At 47.3% G+C, this 20,448-nt stretch overlaps 1 protein-coding gene across 6 annotated transcripts in view; it reads right to left on the bottom strand.

Moving 5' to 3' along the window:
- The window catches only part of TEP1 (telomerase associated protein 1), a 56,155-nt gene that overhangs the window by 16,678 nt on the left and 19,029 nt on the right, over positions 1-20,448 (bottom strand). For all 6 annotated transcript variants that reach the window (XM_077916955.1, XM_077916953.1, XM_077916957.1 and 3 more), the window contains exons 15-37: positions 19,815-19,961; positions 17,954-18,028; positions 16,272-16,393; positions 15,091-15,153; positions 14,631-14,774; positions 13,829-14,005; positions 12,972-13,092; positions 11,575-11,699; positions 9,717-9,833; positions 9,497-9,614; positions 8,602-8,796; positions 7,184-7,374; positions 6,924-7,077; positions 6,614-6,793; positions 5,397-5,489; positions 5,129-5,261; positions 3,372-3,522; positions 2,955-3,094; positions 2,634-2,719; positions 1,919-2,033; positions 1,415-1,640; positions 1,194-1,311; positions 746-870 (exon numbers count right to left, since the gene is read on the bottom strand). In XM_077916955.1, coding sequence (XP_077773081.1) covers positions 746-870; positions 1,194-1,311; positions 1,415-1,640; positions 1,919-2,033; positions 2,634-2,719; positions 2,955-3,094; positions 3,372-3,522; positions 5,129-5,261; positions 5,397-5,489; positions 6,614-6,793; positions 6,924-7,077; positions 7,184-7,374; positions 8,602-8,796; positions 9,497-9,614; positions 9,717-9,833; positions 11,575-11,699; positions 12,972-13,092; positions 13,829-14,005; positions 14,631-14,774; positions 15,091-15,153; positions 16,272-16,393; positions 17,954-18,028; positions 19,815-19,961 — 3,116 coding nt within the window. The remainder of the gene's footprint in view (positions 1-745; positions 871-1,193; positions 1,312-1,414; positions 1,641-1,918; positions 2,034-2,633; positions 2,720-2,954; positions 3,095-3,371; positions 3,523-5,128; positions 5,262-5,396; positions 5,490-6,613; positions 6,794-6,923; positions 7,078-7,183; positions 7,375-8,601; positions 8,797-9,496; positions 9,615-9,716; positions 9,834-11,574; positions 11,700-12,971; positions 13,093-13,828; positions 14,006-14,630; positions 14,775-15,090; positions 15,154-16,271; positions 16,394-17,953; positions 18,029-19,814; positions 19,962-20,448) is intronic.

The following is a 20,448-nucleotide window of genomic DNA, read 5'->3' on the forward strand; positions in this document are numbered from 1 at the left end:
ATTTCTATCCCACTCTAATGAATGAATAAATAAAAATAAATACATTTTAAACAGCCTCAGACCAGTATACCTGAAGGAGCATCTCCACCCCTATAATTCAGCCTGGACACTGAGGTCCAGCTTTGAAGGCCTTCTGGCAGTTCCCTCCCTGTGAGAAGCAAAGTTACAGGGAACCAGGCAGAGGGCCTTCTTGGTAGTGGCGCCCACCCTGTGGAATGCCCTCCCACCAGATGTCAAAGAAACAAACAACTATCTGACTTTTAGAAGACATCTGAAGGAAGCCCTCTTTAGGGAAGATTTTAATGTTTGATGTCTTATCATGTTTTTAATATTCTGTTGGGAGCCACCCAGAGTGGCTGGGGAAACCCAGACTGGTGGGCAGGGTATAATAAAATTATCATTATTATCATCATCAAATCCTTGGGTATACAGGAATGTTTTTAAACACCACCTGGATGTTGATAACAGAAAGAAAAACACACGTCATGAGGGAAGAAACTTGCAACATACATTGTTCCTGGGTCTGCCATTAATTGGTATGTGGACTGCCAGATCCTTGTCAGGAACATCTAAATCTGTGTGCCCTGCCTGCTGTTCCAGCACTACAAATCCATGGGAGACATTTCCCTCCAGCCAACCTCATGTCAGACCACCGCTGCTCATTTTGCCTCACAGGTAAATAACGAGCAGCCGTCACCATCTGTGCTATGGAACCGGCTCAAACCACCATTTTGGACAGGCTTACCTGCACCCTTCCCTCAGGCTCCACAGCTCCAAGCGTCCGTTGAAGGCCCCGAGGCAGACTGTTACCTCCGACAGGAACTCACAGGCTGAAATCCCATCACAAGCACTCAGCAAGGACTTCAGTTCCTAGGTATTTGGGGAGGGGATGAGGGGCACATCAGAACTTCAGAACAGTCTTTGTAAACCATCACACACACACACACACACACACACACACGTGTCAATCAAGCTCCTGGGCTCACAGGTAGAAAATGCAGACGGTCCCAGCATTCCCTGGCTGGGAATGCCACTGTCTGAAGCCCTGAATAACTGCAGCCCATCAAGTGCAAACAAGATGGACCAGTGGTTTTTATGTTCTCCGCAAAGCGGCAATTTAGGCCTGGCAGCTACTTGGTGTGTGTTATGTGAGGGGGTGCTATTAAGTGGGACACATCAAACCAGGTTCTTACCTGCCCAGTCTCTACATCCAGGAGGTGCAGGATTCCATCAGCAGTGCCCACAGCAGCCAGCTTTCCAGAAGGGGCAACGGAGACACAAGAAGGAGTGGCAGGCAGGCTCAGGACAAGGCTGTTGGGCATCAGAGGTGGGGTGGGGGGAGAAGCAAACCAAGATCCGTGAGCCTTACAGAAAAAGGAAAAGATGAAGTACAGCAAATACTTTGTAGAATTACCTGTTGGTCTTCTGAGCTTCCTGGGGCTTGTTAGCCCATTTCAGAATAGGCCCCCCGTTGTCAATGAGCTCATTCATAGCCTGAACACACAGCAATGAGCCGTGCGGTTCGTTGGCTGCCTGCTGCAGAAGCAGCAGAGGATTCTGGGAAAGCAGCCCCATGTTTCTTTGCAGGAAGGCCCGGAAGGTCCTCACAGTCTCATCGACCTCCAAGTCAGACGCAGTCTCTGAAAAGGCCAAAGAATCCTTTTTCAACGGAGGCGGACTGGATGAATTCACATCTCAGTATGTCCATCTGACCTGAAACGACCCTTCGCGTTTCCACAGTGCTGCCTTGCATTCTGGCCCAGCCCAGGAGCAGCTTTGCCAATACCCAGCCTGCAAATTTCTCATCTCGGTCAGGAAGAGAGCAGCTTAGTCTCCAACCCTCTAATCCAACGGGGGACAATGGCACCTTATGAACTGCTACCCCCATTCCAGCCACTAAGGGGCATCAGTGGCTCACCATATAGTGCGTAGGCCTCAGAGAGGCTGTGGAGGAGACCCAGCCGGACGTGAGCGCTCACAAAGCTCAGGTCTGTCAGCAGAGAACCCAGCACTTCAAAGTTTTCACTTTGGGCCTAATGGACGAAAGAGTTGTGGTTTAAGAAGGCATCTGCAGAGATCACAAATTTACTTGACAGTTCTAGGCAGTAAGCTAATAATAACGGCATTTAAAAAGACTGGGTGACTGGAATAGGTAGGTTGAGGACCGAAATTCCTTCCACAATGGAGAGCGATTATTGCTTTTAAAGGGTTTATGTTGCCACACACCACTCTCAGGTTTTGCAAGAGGGTGGCATACAAATAATTTTGATAAATAAACGGGAGGATGTTCATTTCGCTGAAGGATACAGTTCAGATCCACACCTCCGTACAACAGCTCTATTCTCAAGTCTCTCCACCCCACCTCCCCAATCTTGAGATCTACAGTTGCAATCAAAATTATTCAACTCCCATTGCAAATCAGGTTTATTATCAATATTTACAGACTTTGGGCTGTTTGCAATGAGAAAATCAAACAAAAGCATCAATGAAATAGCTCAACACAGCAGATGCTTCAAGTGGCTTCCCTAAATTCAGCTGAAAATGCAACTCATACTGGCTTCTCCAGTCTCAATATTATTCAACATGGCCTCCTAGTTCCCCAGTCATCAATGGCTAGCAGAGTCATCACTTACCATGTGATAGGGGAGGGCCATCAAGGCCTCTGCCTCACAGTTCTGGTTCCAGGAATCGTCCAAGCCTACCAGTTTCCACCAATGAGCTGTAAGAACAAGAGAGATCTGAGACAACTGCTCAGTTAGCGCCCACTACAGGCCACTTGGCTGAACTGCAACACCCCTTGCTGACCTATTGAGCCAGCTGCCACCTAGAGATTGGTTGGAGTACTACCAAGGTCTGCTGAAAGGTGCCACATTTCAACCCGCTGATTAAAAAAGAAAGAAAAAAGCAGCCAAAGACCAAGAATTCCATAGTACCAAAAAGGTGAGAAGGGTTACCTGCCAAGAGCATATGAGCTGTGTAGTCCAAGCCTGAGTTCTTCAGATAGCGCCGTTCTACTGCCATCCTCAAGGGGGCGCTGGAGAGATGCAGCCGAGAGCCTGAAGGCCCTGAGGGGGAGCCACATGCCCCAAGCAAGCTGTGGGGTGACAGCAGAGAGTGATAAACCCAGTGCTCCCCAAAAACAGAGCTCTCAAAAACTACCTAAATGTGCTTGGATAGTATTCTCCACCCAGGGCCAAGGATGGGAACCCCAATCTCTACTCCCCAATGACAGGAATAATAATAGTAATAGTAATAATAATAAATTATTGATGATTATGATTATTATTTATACCCCATCCCTCAAAGAAGCATCCATTTCTCAAAAATATTCTCCAAAAGATTATTCTGGGGAATTTAATATCACTACTCACCCCCTCAGGCTCCGCAGGAAGTCAAAGAAGGGAGCCATGGGATGGCTCCTGGCTTGTCTTTCGACACAGATGGCGTGTTCCATGGTGAAGTCAGTCCCATTCAGGTCCTTCAAGTCAGCAAGGATGGTGTAGAGATCTCGCTCCATGAGACCTGCAGAGGGTCACGACCACAGTCATCTGTCTAAGAGTAGGCCCAGGGGCGGGGGAATCTGCGCCCTCCAGGCCTATGACTCCCAGCATCCCCCAACAACTGGCCTGATGTAGATCAAGTGCCACTGGAACCTGAATAGCTCAGTTGGTTAAAGCTTGGTGCTGGTAATGCCAAGGTTGCAGGTTCGATCTCCCTATGAGACAACTGCATGTTCCTACATTGCTGGGGGTCGCACTAGGTGACCCTAAGAGTCCCTTCTCAACTCTAGAATTCTATGACATTGTATCCAAGCCTCCAAAAAAAATATTTTTTAGTTAGTGGGGATAAGAGGGAAAATCAGCCTGCCCCTTACCTATCAGTGAGAGACACAGCTGTAGGAGGGACCACGCTTCTCCCCTCCCTGACAGAAGGAACACTCTGATGATAATAATAATAATTTATTATTTATACCCCGCTTCCCCAGCCACTCTGAGCGGCGTCCAACAAAATATTAAAATACCATAATACATCAAACATTAAAAGCTTCCCTAAACAGCGCTGGACCTCAGTGTCCGGGTAGAACAATGGGGGTGGAGACGCTCCTTCAGATATACTGAACTGAGGCCATTCAGGGCTTTAAAGGTCAGCACCAACACTTTGAATTGTGCTCGGAAACGTACTGGAAGTTGCCTGCCCTGGGGTTGTAGAGCTGAAGAGAAACATGACCTGACCCCGTGCATCTGTCAGAGGACTATGTAGCCTGTAAACTATTCTAAGAATCATTTAACTGGAAGGCAGGCCATCAGATAAATATAATCAGAAACACTGGCCACCTCTGCCTCAGATACAACACAGTAGGACCCTGCAGACTGGTTTGGGTGTGTGGGTGTGTGTTGTGGGTGGATTTTGCTGATAATAGTGCATTAGTGGTGATTTACGCCAGACCATCCAAACATCATCCTGCTTTTGTTTGTCATTCTACATTGCTTCCCAAGCCTGGACACTGAGGTCCAGCTCTGAGGGCCTTCTGGCAGTTCCCTCACTGCGAGAAGTGAAGTTACAGGGAACCAGGCAGAGGGCCTTCTGGGTAGTGGCGCCCGCCCTGTGGAACGCCCTCCCATCAGATGTTGAGGAGACAAAAAACCTATGCAACCTTTAGAAGAGATCCAAAGGCAGCCCTGTATCAGGAAGTTTTTAACGTTAGAGTTGTTATTATTATTATTATTATTATTATTATTATTATTATTATTATGCATTGGAAGCTGTCCAGAATGGCTGGGACAACCCAGCCAAATGATGGCGAGAGTGAATCCATTGCTGAAGTCTGGAGGGGCACTCTTGTGCTATAGTGCAACAGAAAAAGAATAACCCACCGCCTCCCCTGTCACATCTGTGGTATTTGAAAAGTTGGAAGGATTTCAGATTGGAAACAAAGCAGTGCGTCTTCCCTGAAATATTTACAGGTAGAGGAATTATCGAAAGCAGACAATTGCCCAGAGACCATCACAAACACAAATCATCACAAATGGCACCACGGGAAGGATATCTGGTGTGGCCCTCACAGGCCCAATAGCCTCTGGTCTGTGCGCAATGTCACCATTAAATTTCCCCCTTGCGTGGTACTTACCGTCTCTGCTGGCCCAGAGACACACGAGGGCAACAGAAACCATCTCCTCCCCGTGATCTTCCTCCAGGCAGCCCAGCAGATGCTGCAGCAGCAAAGGCAGTGACACAGGCAGTTTCTGGATCCTCTCCGAGAGCTTGTGGATAAGGGGGGGAGGAAGGAGAAGAAACAGATGATCCAACAGTGCAGAAAGACCCCTGAGGTCTGGAGCCATGCGATGCCTCATCGTTCCTCCTCCCAAACCCACGATCCGTCTCAACAGCTGCCTCACCTTCTCATACAGGGCAAAGAGCCGCAGGTCCTGAGTCAGCAGGGTCAGGTACAAAGGTTGCCGGGAGCCTCGCTTCAGGAGCACCAGCCGCATCTGTAGGGAAACAGGCGGAATCAAGAGTCTCAAACTGTCCTCTACCTGGGTGACCTCAGGCCCCAGGGCCCCCCAAAAGCAGCTCCCCAAGCCTTTCTATTTATCCCTTGGGGCCTTTACCAGCCCCTCTGGGTGCTTTTGCCTAGCTAAAATGTGTGCTTCAACTCCAATAATGCCCTTTGTTTGCCTACAGAAAGGAACGTGTGATTGTGTGAATGAACCAACCTACTAAACAACATGTACAGTTTACATATGTTGCTCCGCCCACTTTCCCCGCCCACCAGTATCATGTGGGACCCGGGAGACTGCCCAGGTAGTGATGCATCCCTTGAATTTAAAAAAGGCTCCCCATTTCCGTTCTAACCACTGGAGAATTTATCATTGGAGGGGGAAAGGGGGAAAGCATGGGCACGACATTTTAGTACGTTTTACCCCAACCGTCCCTCCAAGAAGCTCAAGGTGGCCCCTTTTATCCTCACAACCATGCTTGCAAGGTAAGTTAGGCCAAGGAGAGACAGTGGCTAGCCCCAACGTCTCTGGAGTTACATGGCAGGGTCGGGATTTGAATCCAGGACTCGGTAGTTCTCCAGCCACTACTAGGCCATCCTCTGGCTCTGAATAGCCCAGGAAAACCACTCCTTTTCTTCCCTGCTTCTTTCTCATTAATAATAAGGAAGAAACAAAGGTGGAGCAACAAGCAAAGACCAACCACTTCACAGCTGATCTGGAACCTGCACTGGGAAATAGGTGGTGCTCAAGAGTCAACACGGTGCAAGGAGCGAAATTCTGCATGTGCTTTACCCATGTTACATGGGGGAAAGCAAGCAAGCACTAAACTTTCATTAGAACAGCATCCTTCCTTCTCTTTAACTCCAACACATGCATTTCTTTCCATAACCATACCAGGAATTGCTCACATGTTTTCCGTTCCTTGAGGACTAGTAACTTAATCAAAAGGAAAAGGCTGAACAGCCCTGGACATGGAATCCTACAACTGATATTTAAATCCCACACCTGTGCAGAACAGTCCAGGTCCCAGTATTTACACAGCTTACTTACGGCTTTCCAGACCACACCATCAAATAATTCAGCCCCCAAACACAACATTTTATTTTCCCATTTACTTGGTTGTTGAAAGCCGACTCCTCCAACTTTTTGCCATACAAGGCCAGGTCTTTGCGGACCATGGCAACTTGGTCAGGGGGGTCCAGAGGTCCAAGGGGAATGAAGGAGGCATCCTTCCGCCGCTTGAGAGACCCAAGGAGTACAGATTCCTCAGAGACGCTGAGGACAAGGCTGACTCGCTGCAGGGAGAGTCAGAGAAAAGACAGAAGGTTCATGCAAAGAGCAGGTGCAAGGGAACTTTGGGCCATCATCTGTATGTGGCTGGTGGGAAAGGATGCATGCTATATTCACACACAGGTGAGGGCTCACCTGGGGCAGCTCCTCGGGCAGCCAATCAGAAACCAGCTGCCCACCGGCTGTGTAGGTAAGGTCAGCGCCATCCACCAAAACCACCAGAGATTGGCGTCGCTTCAAAGACAGGGCCACAGAATGGAGAAGGGAGTCAAACTGGCCAACCAGCCCCCTGAAAGGAAACAGAGCAGCCCTCTTATTCTCTTACACAGAAGTTTGCAGATGAAGGAACATCACCCCTGATAAACCAGGCTCCTCAAAATGGCCGCCATGCTAACCTGTAGCTTTTGGGTGGGGCTGGAGGATGCGCCAGCAATTTCCTCAGCTGGGCACACAGGTGGCCCAACACGACCTGGGCTTCGGCCTGATCGGGCCGGGCTTGGGTGAAGTGGGTCACGACGTGGTAACTGGGAGCAGGGTCTTCTTTCTGCTGCGGGGCCTTCGCTCTGAGCACCTGGGAAAGGGCCGCCTGAGGTAAAAGGAAGACAGCAGAAGAGGAGGATTCAGCAACACGTCTGAGCTGAGCCAACTCAGGCCTGGCCAGTGTTGACCCCATAACTCATTCTCCTAGCTTTTATTCCCTGCTAATATTGACAAACAGCAGTGTCTTGCAGTAAATGAAAAGGAACCACGCAGAGTCAAAGATCCACAGTAAAAGAAAAACTTTACTAAGGCAAAAACTTCGTTCCATACAATGCACAAGCAGAGTAAGAGAGCAAAGAGATAAAGCAGCTCACTGAGCCCAGGAATTTATCTCTCCTGGCTCCATGTGACTCAGTTAGTCAAAACAATATGAACCTTCCAGAGTCTTCCAGTACAGTCCAGAATCTTCTATAAACTTCCAGTATTTTCTAGCAGTTTCTGCCCTAAAATACCTTAGTCATGACAAATAAGTGCTTTCCATGGGTTGAGGAAGTCACTATTCCCTCAGCTCTCAGGTTTATTAATTCATTTATATCTCGCCTTTCCTTCAAGCAGCTCAAGGTGATAAACATGGGTTTCCCCCACCCTACTTTATCCTCACAACAACCCTGTGAGGTAGAGGTTAGGCCGAAAGAGAAGAGAGGGGGGGGTGACTGACCCAAAGTCCACCCAGTGAACTTTCAGGGCCAAGTGCAAGATTTGAACTCTGGTCTGTGAGGTCCTAGTCCAACCCTCTTAAACACTGACCCTCTTTTGATGAAAGATTTACTGCTGCTTGAAAAGAGTGGCAGAGCTGTCAAGCCCAGCAGCAATTAACATTCCCCACTGCAAACATCCCAGTGGAATGATCCTGCAAATAGCATGCTGTCATTCCCAAGGACAATGTCAGTAAACAATAATTTAATTTAATTTAAAAGGTAACTAACCACACCAGCAGATTCTAGCCAGCCTGACTGCCGGCCTTTGCTGGGCCCTTCTGTTCCAGTTCCTCTATCAACCCAGTCTCCACTCCATCCCCAACCCCAACCCAGCATTCAATGGACATGCTCAGTTCTTGTTAGGACATTTTGAGGTCCTCCCCTTCACCATTTTTTGGTTTATTGTTCTTAAAGACTCTTTTTTGTACTACATCAAACCAAGGCATTTCCCCAACCCTGCGAATGTATCTCCTTGGTGCATGGATGGTGTTCTGGCTACCTACACACTTTAAGAATAGATACTATTAGTATCTAGCGATGCCTTCCCACCTCCAAATCTCGCTTCCTTTACTTACCAGGAAGACAGTCTTCCCTTGGCCAGCCTCTCCGCTCACAATACAGAGCTTTCCTCCGCGCAGCTGGGCAGCCACAGCATGGACGAGTTTTGCCCGGGCACAAAACCTCCTCTGCTGCAACTCCTGGAAAGAGTCTTGCAGGCCAATTTCTTCCTCCTTTTCTGGTTCGTCATCGGCCAGAGTGGAGCCATCTCCCTGGGAGGTAAGCAGGGATGGGAATGAGGAGAAAGGCAGACAGGCACCCAAGGGTGATTGGTTTAAAAACAAACACCCGTGGCTTCAAACTGCAGTGTTTTAAAAATGAAATAAAAATTTGCAAGAGTGGTTGATGTTCTTTACTGTGCCTCTGAAAAGCCTCCATTACATTTAGTCCATCCCCCTGCAATACAGGAGGAAGAAGAAGAAGTTTTGATTTGATATCCCGCTTTATCACTACCCTAAGGAGTCTCAAAGCAGCTAACAATCTCCTTTCCTTTCCTCCCCCACAACAAACACTCTGTGAGGTGAGTGAGGCTGCGAGACTTCCGAGAAGTGTGACTAGCCCAAGGTCACCTAGCAGCTGCATGTGGGGGAGCGGAGACGCGAACCCGGTTCACCAGATTACGAGTCTACCGCTCTTAACCACTACACTACACTAGCTCCCACCTAACATGGACTAACATGGACTAACATTCACCTAACATGGACTGGAACTCATGACCTTGAGATCAAAACGTATTATATTTCTTGCTGGAGGGCATGTTGTTGATGATGTTGGGAAGGGGGATATTGGGGAACTCTTCCCACTCCATAAACTCACTGTTACAGAGGATGCTTGTAGACATAACTGCTGGGAATGAGCTTCCCTCTATGCAAAAAGTCCGCTTGCCCAGTCTTTGCTTTTTTCAGTCCTTACCTCTATAAACTGGCGCCGGAGGCATTCCCATACATCCTGCAGTACCTTGACACCGAAATCTTCGAGCCCCTTGACGTATGGCCTGCCCTGGGCTACCCCACCCCATTGACAAACGTATCTAAAATAACAGAAGAAGAAGAGAGAACCACAGATAGTGAAGACGTTTGCGGAAGGGTCATGGGATCTCTCACTGCCCCCACCAATAACACTTTCCCATCACCTGCTACACGAAGCCAGGCTGCCATGGTTCTCAATGCTCTCCTTCAGGTCTCCCAGCCGGCGCTTGGCCTCCTCTGACTCAGCCACGAAATCCGCCCTCCACGTTTCTGGCACGGAGCTGCCAAGAGTGACAGAGGAGCAAAGAGGCACTAAATTACGACAGACCACAATTCTGAATCAAAGGGAAACCCACATTCTGTGAGATTTGCTTTCAAGATTCATGTTTTCGAAAGAACCTGGGTGTTTTGGTTGAAAAGCCAAAGCTGGACAACCAAGAAGTTTGGATACGAGTTATACATATATGCATATACAGTCTTACCTTGGTTCTTGAACGCCCCAGAACTCGTACGTTTTGGCTCCCAAACGATTGAAAATTGGAAGTGCATGTTCTAGCTTTTGAACTTTCTTTTGGAAGCCGAACATCCAATGGGACTTCAGCAGCTTCTGATTGGCTGCAGGAGCTTCCTGAAGCCAACCAGAAGCTGCACTTTGGAAGTCAAATGGACTTCTGGAACTGATTCCATTCGACTTCCGAGGTACGACTATGTTTATTGGGGGGGGGGTATGGAGGGTTGAGAGCTCATAGCTGTTATTGGCATTATTGTTGTATCTTTAGTTTTAGATCTTATGATTTACATGGAAATTGTTTCCATCTGGTTGTGTACGTTTTGATGTGTTTTATTGTTTATGAGCTCTGCTATGTTTGTAATTATGTAATTTTGTAATTATGTAACTCTTGTCATGTTGTAAGCCGCCTTGAGCGTAGTTGCAACTATGGAAAGGCGGCATACAAACAAAATGATAATGATGATGACTATAATCCATTGTCCCTCCTGAGTCATGCCTTCCTTCAAAGGAACCGGACAGGAATCCAGTTTGCTTTGCAATAAACAATCTCCCTTTTATGATGGGAGTTGCTTGTGATCAGCAATTCTACAGTCACGCTGTATATGCAATTTAACAATGGAAGGTAAATGTGTCACCCTGATTATTTCAGTTGTCTTTCACTCTCTTCTTGTGGACCTACAGCTAGAGGAATCTCAGGCCATGTTACAAATCAGATTTAACATCTTTCCAAACCCTTTTGTAGCTTTGCTTGTACGTATCATGGTTGCATACCAAGGGATACTGGAAAAATGTGATTCTGCCAGCACATGCAAAAGAAGAGATACCCAAGAGAGACAAGGAGGCCAATGAATTAAATTCTCAGCACCTCTCACTAGAGTTGCAATCCTCTGAGGCTAGCACAAACAGCATAGCTATAACCAGAGTATGTTTGGAGCAGAGGTGTTGTCACAGTACAGTACTGTACTATGGAGGGAGTGGAGCTTCAGGACCCTGGACAGCTCCTTGCCTCCCAGCAGAAGCACTAAAAATGGTATGCACACATGCACAAATGTGTTTTTAATGTCCATAATGTATGTCAGATGTAAAGGTTGTGTGTTGTAGTGGAGACACAGTAAGATCAGGGAAACATGGGATTCAAATCCCCACTCAACCACAGAATGCCAAATTTCAGCCCAAAATGGCATCTGGAATATGTTGCACCAAAACCAAGTGCAATTTCCATTGGGATCAGCAAATAACCTGAGTTGGAAAGTACCATGAGGGTCATCTAGTCCAACCCCCTCTGCAATGCAGGAAGCTTTTGCCCAACACGGAACTGGAACCCGTGACCCTGAGATTAAGAGTCTCATGCTCTGCCAACTGAGCTATAAAGCAGAATGAAACTATTGGTGCTTTTGTGCAATAACTATCATAGGTTATGGCAGGTTAATTGATTTTTTAAAAAATAAAACAAACATTAAGCTACACTACATTACAGGCATATGGAAATATTTTAAAACAAAATGCGTTACTCGAGAAAGTCTGGCTGCCGGAGGTAGAAGAAGCTCCTGGATGGTGCAGCAGGGTTCTCACAACCGTTCAGGAACTGAACCACCTCCAGCTCAGTGATGGAGCGGCCCGCTGGGTAAGACTTCACCTGCAGAGACGACATACAAGCTTTGAAACACCCAACCTCAAGGACTCCTTAGGGCTGTTTTGAGGTCATCTTCTCTTTGACTGCATTCTTGCTCTTTTAATGTCAGTTCTGCCTCACATCCTCTTCCCCTTCCCATTGAAGTTTAGTCGGATTCAAAGTTCTTTGGGTGGGTTCTAATGTGCAACAGCTGAGCTTGCAGGAAATAATCGAACAACAGGCTGTGCAAAGTTACCAGCAACCTGCCTATGCATTCTCTCGTGCGACAATGTTCCACTGGAGCAATACATTTTCACAATGGAACAAGTATCCCCCTAAGTGACTTTAATATAGAGCTGCATTAGAAACAACCCTAAGTATCCTAGGGCAGCAAATTCATTTTTTAAAAAAATATTTATCCTTGTAAGGTGTTATATCCATTAACAGTATTCCCTTTGATAGGGAATACTGAGAAGGTTGCTAACAGAATGAGGGAAGCACGGACACGCCATGAGAGATCAGCATCTTTTGCCTCTTCCTTGCCTACTGTTCCCATTCCACATGGTCATTCAAAAACTGTAAGAACTGATACCAGAGTTTACTTACCGTATTTTTCCATCTATAAAACGCCCCCATGTATAAGACTCTATTTTTGGGGACTCAGATTTAAGAAAATGGGGGAAGATGACCCAGAGTACAGTGGTACCTCTGGTGAAGAACTTAATTCGTTCTGGAGGTCCGTTCTTAGCCTGAAACTGTTTTTAACCTGAGGTACCACTTTAGCTAATGGGGCCTCCCACTGCAGCTGCACGATTTCTGCTCTCATCCTGAAGTAAAGTTCTTAACCCAAGGTACTATTTCTGGGTTAGTGGAGTCTGTAACCTGAAGCGTCAGTAACCTGAGGTACCACTGTATAAGAGACTCCCTAATTTTTTGACATTATTTTTTAGGGAAAAAACCCTAGTTTTACACGCAGAAAAATAGTGGTTCCTCCTCCCTCTCCCAATTAGTATTCTTTCTGTGCCATGCCTTTTTTTAAGATTGCAAGGCTAAGAATAGGGAGTGCATTCTTTTCACAGTTCTGTAAGCTATGCTGGGGAAACCCTTTAGGAACAGACATGCACACACCAAAATGCTATTCATGGGAAGAGCAGCAAAATTTCTATCTTGTGTATGAAAGGGAGAAAACTGCTAACCAGACTGTGCCCATTTTGTTTGGGAAAGAATGCTTCCTCCTGGGCCTTAAGTGCTACTGAGCTGCACTAGAACTGGCTAACTCACAGCCTCTTCACTCACCCACTCAAAATGGGGTTCATCTGGCAAAGAATACTCCGTAGGGACGTGGCCGTACCGCTCCCCAAGGATCCCAATGAAAAGCTGACTCCGACAGACTTCTGACAAGCAGAGCTCCAGCTGCCTAGAGAGAGAGACAATGAACCTTTAGAAAATCTGTCTGCTGAACCTCCAATCCCACCACCGCCTTCCTAAATGCATTTATGGGAGACAGAGTTACACAGGGAAGAAAAACAGGTCAAGGTGTTCTGACAGAACTCCCATAATGCCTTGCTTCCGACGCACAGAAAATTTTGATGCTGTGTTTTCTTTATTTACTCAGTCAATAGGGGAAAGGCCACAGTCCAGTGGTAGGACACCTGTTTTGTGTGCAGAAGGTCCCAAGTTCAACCCTGGCATCTCCAGGTAGGGCTGGGAGAGACTTCCTGCCCCAAACCCTGCCAGTCAGTGTAGACAGTACTAAGCTAGAGGACCAAAGGTGTGGCTCAGTATAAGGCAGCTTCCCATGTCACTTTTCCAAAGAACAAATTCGAAAAGATCCCCCCAACTGCACAAGAGAAGTTACGGACATGAGACTGGGAGTGGCAATTGTGGGCATCAGGCTCCGGCCCAAACATTAGGCAAAGTGATGCAGCTGCCTCAGGCAGCAGCAAAGAAGGACTGGAGGAGCAGAACTGTATGTGCCACATGGCCTGCCCTCTACCCTGTAAGCTAGGCTACTACCCTCCAAGTGTAGTCAAAGGGTGCTGTGCTAAACTAAAATTCAACTATCAGACTAGTTAGTTGACTTTGGTATGGAGAACTGAGGAAGTTTGGAGCACCCCCAAATAACCCTGGTCTTTCCCCTCCTCTCCTCATACTTGTTCTGCTGGCTCTCGTGCTCAGTGATCCCCCAGCGGAGGTCGATGTCCTCTATCGCCAGGCAGAACTGGGCTGCCCGGGCTCGTAGCTCAGGGAAGACGGAGCGGATCAGCAGGTCCCGCTCGCCGTGCATGTCCCGGAAGGTGGAGGAGACAAAAATCTTGACGGAGCGCCACCTGTGAGGGAAATGATGCAGGATACAAAAGCAGTCATAACCCCGAGAGGTCTAAGCACCACACATGCCCACTCAGCCATTTTGATCAGGCAGGTGCCTTCACTGTACAGTCGTACCTTGGAATCAAAACGGAATCCATTCCGGATGTCTATTTGACTTCCAAAACATTTCGGAACCAAGGTGCAGCTTCCGATTGGCTGCAGGAAGCTCCTGCAACCAATCAGAAGCCATGGAAGCCCTGTCAAATGTTCGGCTTCCAAAAAATAGTTTGCAAACCAGAAGAGTCACTTCTGGGTTTGTGGCGTTCAGGAGCCAAAACGTTTGAAAACTAATCTGTTCAAAAACCAAGGTACGACTGTATTGTTTTTGCTGCCTGCTAAATACGTTTTTGTTTAACCTATTCACTTTGTAGAATGTGGACTGGCATTTTAATGCGGATTTTAACTTATTGTTGATTTTAATTTTTTTGGATGCTTTAAATAGTTGTTTTTAACCTGCTATTCCTTCTGTGAACAGCTTTGAGATTGCTGTTGGTTTTTTTTACAATCACGCAGTATATAAATTTTACGAAGCTCCACTTGTAGGGCAACCCAGGTCCTCTCTCATAAACCTCAGTTCACAGTCACCTGCTCTTGGGGGGTGGTATCAAGGAGGCAACCCCGGTTTCCACCTCAGCCGCCACCGCCCTCTGCTTCTTGGGCAGGCCATGGAGCTCATCGGCCTTCCCAACATGCTCGAGGAACCGGGAGTTGCCACATTCGGCCATGAACCTGCAAAATACAGAAAGGGGTTATTAATCCAGCACAAAATGAAAAAAAAAAAAAACCCAAAATGAACAAGGTGCTTCTCAGGTTTCTGTTTCCATGGCTGGCTGCATGCCAAACTGCTAGTAGCCACCAGCCATCAAAGCTCATAACACACACACTTTAAAAAATCATTTTCTGGCTTTCAGCGACCATTTGCAGAATTAATTCTCGGCTATCCAAAGGAACAAAGACGGCAGAAGTTCACTCAGTAAATACACATTGGTAAATAGTGTCCTGCCAACCAGCAGTTCTTCTGCATTTGCTCAGCTCTGAGACTCACCTGAGCACTTGCTCATTGAACCCGCTTATCACAACATTCCTGGAACCGGAAGTACTTGGATTCCTAAAATTGGATAGGGGAAGGAACAGCACTCAGTAAAGTTTATGGGGTGTGTTCCACCAGACCCCCCTCCCATGCTTCCCCCCCCCCACTCTCTTTCTAATGCTCCAAACCCAGGCAGAGCTCTAAAAAATGAAAATAAAAGTGGGAAATGCAAGTACCGTATATTTCTGTGTATAAGACAAGGTTATTTTATTGGGAAAAAATACTAAAGAATTGGGGTCATCTTATACACGGATAGTGCTGGGATGGGACGGGCGATTGGTGGGTGCCTCGAGCAGGAGATTGTCAGTGGCGTTTAGGGGGGTGAATGGTGGCTGCGGCAAGGCCTGTTTGCGATTTGCTGCTGTGGCAACCAGGCGTGGGATTGTCGGCTGCTGGCTTCGTGGATGCATGCGATTGGCAGCGGCAGTTTGGCAGGTGAGCAATTGTCGGCAATCCCCCCCCCCCAGCTCAACAACTGTGGGCAATCTCCCCCCCAAGAAATCTCAACAACTGTGGGCAATTTTCCCCCATTTCTCAATTTTGAGTCCCCAGAAATAGGGGTTGTGTTATACACGGAAAAATATGGTATATTAATGGGAAGTTGCCTACTACATAAGGGCAGAAAATATTTCAATAAATGACTTCATTAGTTAGCAAATAGTTTGAGATACAATTAAACAGTGATAGAATTAAGTGACTGACTGATTGATTGATTGATTGATTGACTGATTGAATGAATGAAATGATACAATTAAAAATGACTGATTTTTCTATGTTTTTAGCAGTTCCTGTAAGATGTCTTGAGTCCGTCGGGGGAAAGGCATGGTATAGATAAATATATAATAATTATCTTCAAAGAAGGGTTGTAGCTCACTCTTCCCAAGAGCACTGGATTAAGTGGATGGGATTGGGAAAGACTAATAGCTGAAACAGGCTTCCAAAGCTAAGCAGGGTATGTTATGGTTTCAAAACGGATGGGGGAACCACATGTTGAGATTCCTGCATTGCGGGGGGGGGGACTAAACTAGATGATCCTTAGGGTCCCCCCATCCAACCCTACTGTTCTACGATTGATTCTATGCACCAGTTCAGTATAAGGCAACTTTCCTAGTCCCCACGACTTCTCCCCTACTTACGCTGCATTTGCACAGACATTGACAAAGAGGCAGTCGGGGGACACATGGTGGCGATACAGCCAAAGGGCAGAGCCAAGGAGCGGGACGTGGGGCTCAGCGCTCAGAAGAAGAATTCTGTCCACCTGGTGTGGGAGAAATGAGAAGCAATAAAGCAGGAGTCAGGAACTTGTAGGAAACCAGAAACCCCATTTTCAGCACCCCGAAGCAAATCGCCTGAGCGCATGGCTAATCCCCACAGGGCCTCCCCCATTAACCGGAAGCATTCACTGGTGAACTGAAATTAAATCATTCAGCAGCTGCGCTCTGCAAAACCATGGAAAGCTTGGAAGAGTTGGGACGCCACACTGAAGCTCTCTGTTGCCAAAGGAGATGCACAGATCTGCTAACACTATCCTAGAAGAGCATCGTCTATGGTTCATTGCATCAGGGCCACACACCACCCCCTCGGTGTCACTGCCCAAAGGGTCATCATTCTACAGCCCAGCACGCTGCTTCCAAAAGAGGACAGCCTTGGGGAGGCTCACTGCACAAGGGCAGTGGCTGTTGCTGTTTGGCAGCATCGTTCCTTAAGTCAGAGGGGGGCTGCCCGCTCAGCACTGTTCATAAATCTTTGGATCCCCACCTCCTGCCATTTATACAACAACATCGTTCGCTGGGCACATCACAAGTGGCAGAAGAATAAAGCAGAGCTTTAAAATGCAAAAACAAAGCCCAAAAGGAGCTCCTTTCGAAGGAAGGATATAAATTTGATCAATAAATGGAAGTGTAACGCTTTTTTAACCCAAAGAGAGAAATGTAAGTCCTCGTATGAAGAGGATCCCAAATTATTTTTAAATGCCTAGGTGAATAAATGGCTCTTCACCTAGCACTAAAAGCACACACTAATGTCTGGTGTGGTACAAGGTAGCTTCAGATGCAACCATTTAAAAAGCACCCGTCACTAAAGCGAGCAGCATGTTTTATTATATACGTTATAAAAATTGCAAATGGCAGGCTCCATCCAAGAAGATTCATTTGTTGGCAATACTAAAAGCTTTGTATTGTTGCCTGGAAGAGATACTGTGCATTGTGGTTTCAATGTGCGTCACCTTTCAGAGATTTTAGCTCTGAAAGGCTGCATATACGCATTTGAAATAAACGAATTCCAACACTGTTTGCTGTAACAGATATAAGGTAAAGGTAAAGGGACCCCAGATCATTAGGTCCAGTCGTGACCGACTCTGGGGTTGCGGTGCTCATCTCGCTTTATTGGCCGAGGGAGCCGGCATACAGCTTCCGGGTCATGTGGCCAGGATGACTCAGCCGCTTCTGGTGAACCAGAGTAGTGCACAGAAACGCCGTTTACCTTTCCGCCGGAGCAGTACCTATTTATCTACTTGCACTTTGACGTGCTTTCGAACTGCTAGGTTGGCAGGAGCTGGGACAGAGCAACAGGAGCTCACCCTGTCACGGGGATTCAAACCACCGACCTTCTGATCGGCAACTCCTAGGTTTAACCCACAGCGCCACCCGCGTAGAACAGTTATACATACCACTTAAAAAGAAAAGGAAGGACTGCTCTATTGAGTCGTCTTCAAATTCAAATCAATTAGCTAACCCCTTCTTTTCATTCTTAAGGTAGCCACCCAAATAAAGAGGTTGTAGTCAATTAATTCATCCACAGTGCAAGCCCAGAGACTCACCTTTTGGCGACGAGCGATGAGGTCCATGATGACGTCTCTGACTCTGTGGTCCTCTTCGTAGTTGTAGTATGCATTCTAGAAGTGGAAGCAAACAAAACAGGCACAGTGAGCGGGTGCAGAAAGCCCCAGATTCAAGCCTCGGCATCTCTAGGTAGGGCTGGGAGAGACACCTCCCACCCGCCTCCCCATCTGAAATCCTGGAGTGCTGTTGCCAGTCACTACTGTGGCCAACCTGAGCTAGATGGAACAATGGTCTGGGGGCTCAGTGTTAAGAGTTGCTTCTTGGGTTCCTGAGGCAAGGCCTGTTGCGCCTAGAAGCAGCGGGCAAGCCTTCCTTGTCAGAAAAGGGAAACCCAACTGGAAAAGACTCACACACAGGAAATACTGCAAGCACAAACTCCCATGATGTTGTATAATGGGGGGAGAATAAAAACATACATTGCAAAACCAGCACAGACGGAGTGCTTTTTGAGGGCTCCTGTGCATGGTTTTTGTTGTTGTTGTTGTTGTTGTTGTTGTTGTTTAAAAAATAGTTTTATTAAAATGTACGTGGCATTGTCTCTATTTTCAGGTCATAAGAGTTTCTACAGATCAGTTACATTCAATGTGAGACATTAATGCTGTATACAGTACAAAGTTGGGGGAGAAGAGGGGGGAGAGAAGTTGACTAAACTTTTGGTTGGGTCAGAGGGCCACCCTTGGCCAACCTTCCACATGCTGCACGAAAGCAGTCGTGGTGTCCAAAGCAAAAAACAAAAACCCAGGTGCGCGCACACACACGCACACACACACACACACACACGAGAGAGAGAGAGAGAGAGAGAGAGAGAGAGAGAGAGAGACTGTCCTCTTTCTCAGCTAATTTGCATCTATTTTTTCTTTTTTAAACATTGTTCAGGTGCTATGCTAAGTGGTGGCATTTTGCCCAGGGGGCGGGGAAACAAAACAAAAAAGGGAGGCTGCAACAGGTGCCTGAGGTTTGTCATCCCTCTTTTTTTTTAAAAAAAAAAAACTTTTTAGAAAAGTATTTTTTAAAACACTTCCTCTTTGCAAGCTCACAACTCAGCTCTGTTTTAAATTTATCCCTTGTGATCTGGGATGCAAAGTTCGTAAAGAACATCCCCTTGAGAAACGGAAAATGCCAGGTAAGTAAGTAGGGAGATGTGACCGATTCACTCCCATATTAAAGGTAAAGGTAAAGGTACCCCTGCCCGTATGGGCCAGTCTTGACAGACTCTAGGGTTGTGCGCCCATCTCACTTAAGAGGCCGGGGGCCAGCGCTGTCCGGAGACACTTCCGGGTCACGTGGCCAGCGTGACAAAGCTGCATCTGGCGAGCCAGCGCAGCACACGGAAACGCCGTTTACCTTCCCGCCAGTAAGCGGTCCCTATTTATCTACTTGCACCCGGGGGTGCTTTTGAACTGCTAGGTTGGCAGGCGCTGGGACCGAGCAACGGGAGCGCACCCCGCCACGGGGATTCGAACCGCCAACCTTTCGATCGGCAAGCCCTAGGCACTGAGGCTTTTACCCACAGCGCCACCCGCGTCCCCACTCCCATGCTATGATTTGCTTAATTCTATTTAGCATGAGGCGGTTGCAGCTCAGTGGCAGAACACATGCTTGGCATGCAGAAGGTCCCAGGTTCCACCCTGGGCTCTCCCAGAAGGGCTAGGAGAGGACCCTCTCTGAATTTATATCTGCCAATCATCAGGTGGATCAATGGGCTGACTCAGTTTCCTATCTTCCTCATCTGTTATGATTCAGGACCTGGGGGAAGGAAGAAGATTAAGCCTGCCTTGGGAAGTCACACCCTTGGACCAGGAAAATGAACTCCACACAGAACCCAATTCCAGGTCTTACCAAATCTCGCAGAGCTTGCACATCCGTCAGCACAGAGCCCGTCATGGCAGCAGGCCTGAATTCTTGTCCTTCGTAGCTGAAGAGAATCTGGGCGTCCTCCGACGCAAAATGCACCATGGAACCCAACAGCATGGCCACGTCCAGCTTCTGGAGGAGAGACAGTAAGTCTTTCCTTTAAAAATATATATGCAAAGCTCTAGTCCCTTTGAAGGCCTCCCTTATGGCTGGAGAAGCAGTCGCCTCGACATGCCCAATATTCGTTTGGCTCTAATGTGGAAAAAGCCAAGCCGCTTCCAGGTGATCTGTTCACTGAGCACCCACAATTTACTTGCTTCTGGGGAGTTTAGACAACGTCGTGTCAAGCAACTAAGGAGAGCTTATTCCACACTTCCCTTGTCACAGAAGGATTTTGGGGTGGGGGGAGGGGAGCAAAGCAGGTCTGCAACACTCCAAATCTACTTTAATTGCTGGTATTGGCACGTGACTGAATCCCACCTAAAAGCAGCAGTCTGGAAGCAACCCTCGATTATCCTAGATATAATTATATCTGCCAGAGGCAAGCTCAAATCGCCAGTGGATTTGCCAGGAAGAAATTTCAGGAGGCCGTTTTACATGTTATAATCTTGCAGCTTCC

Source organism: Podarcis muralis, chromosome 13, assembly GCF_964188315.1.
Source record: "Podarcis muralis chromosome 13, rPodMur119.hap1.1, whole genome shotgun sequence".
NCBI classification, from domain to species: domain Eukaryota; kingdom Metazoa; phylum Chordata; class Lepidosauria; order Squamata; family Lacertidae; genus Podarcis; species Podarcis muralis.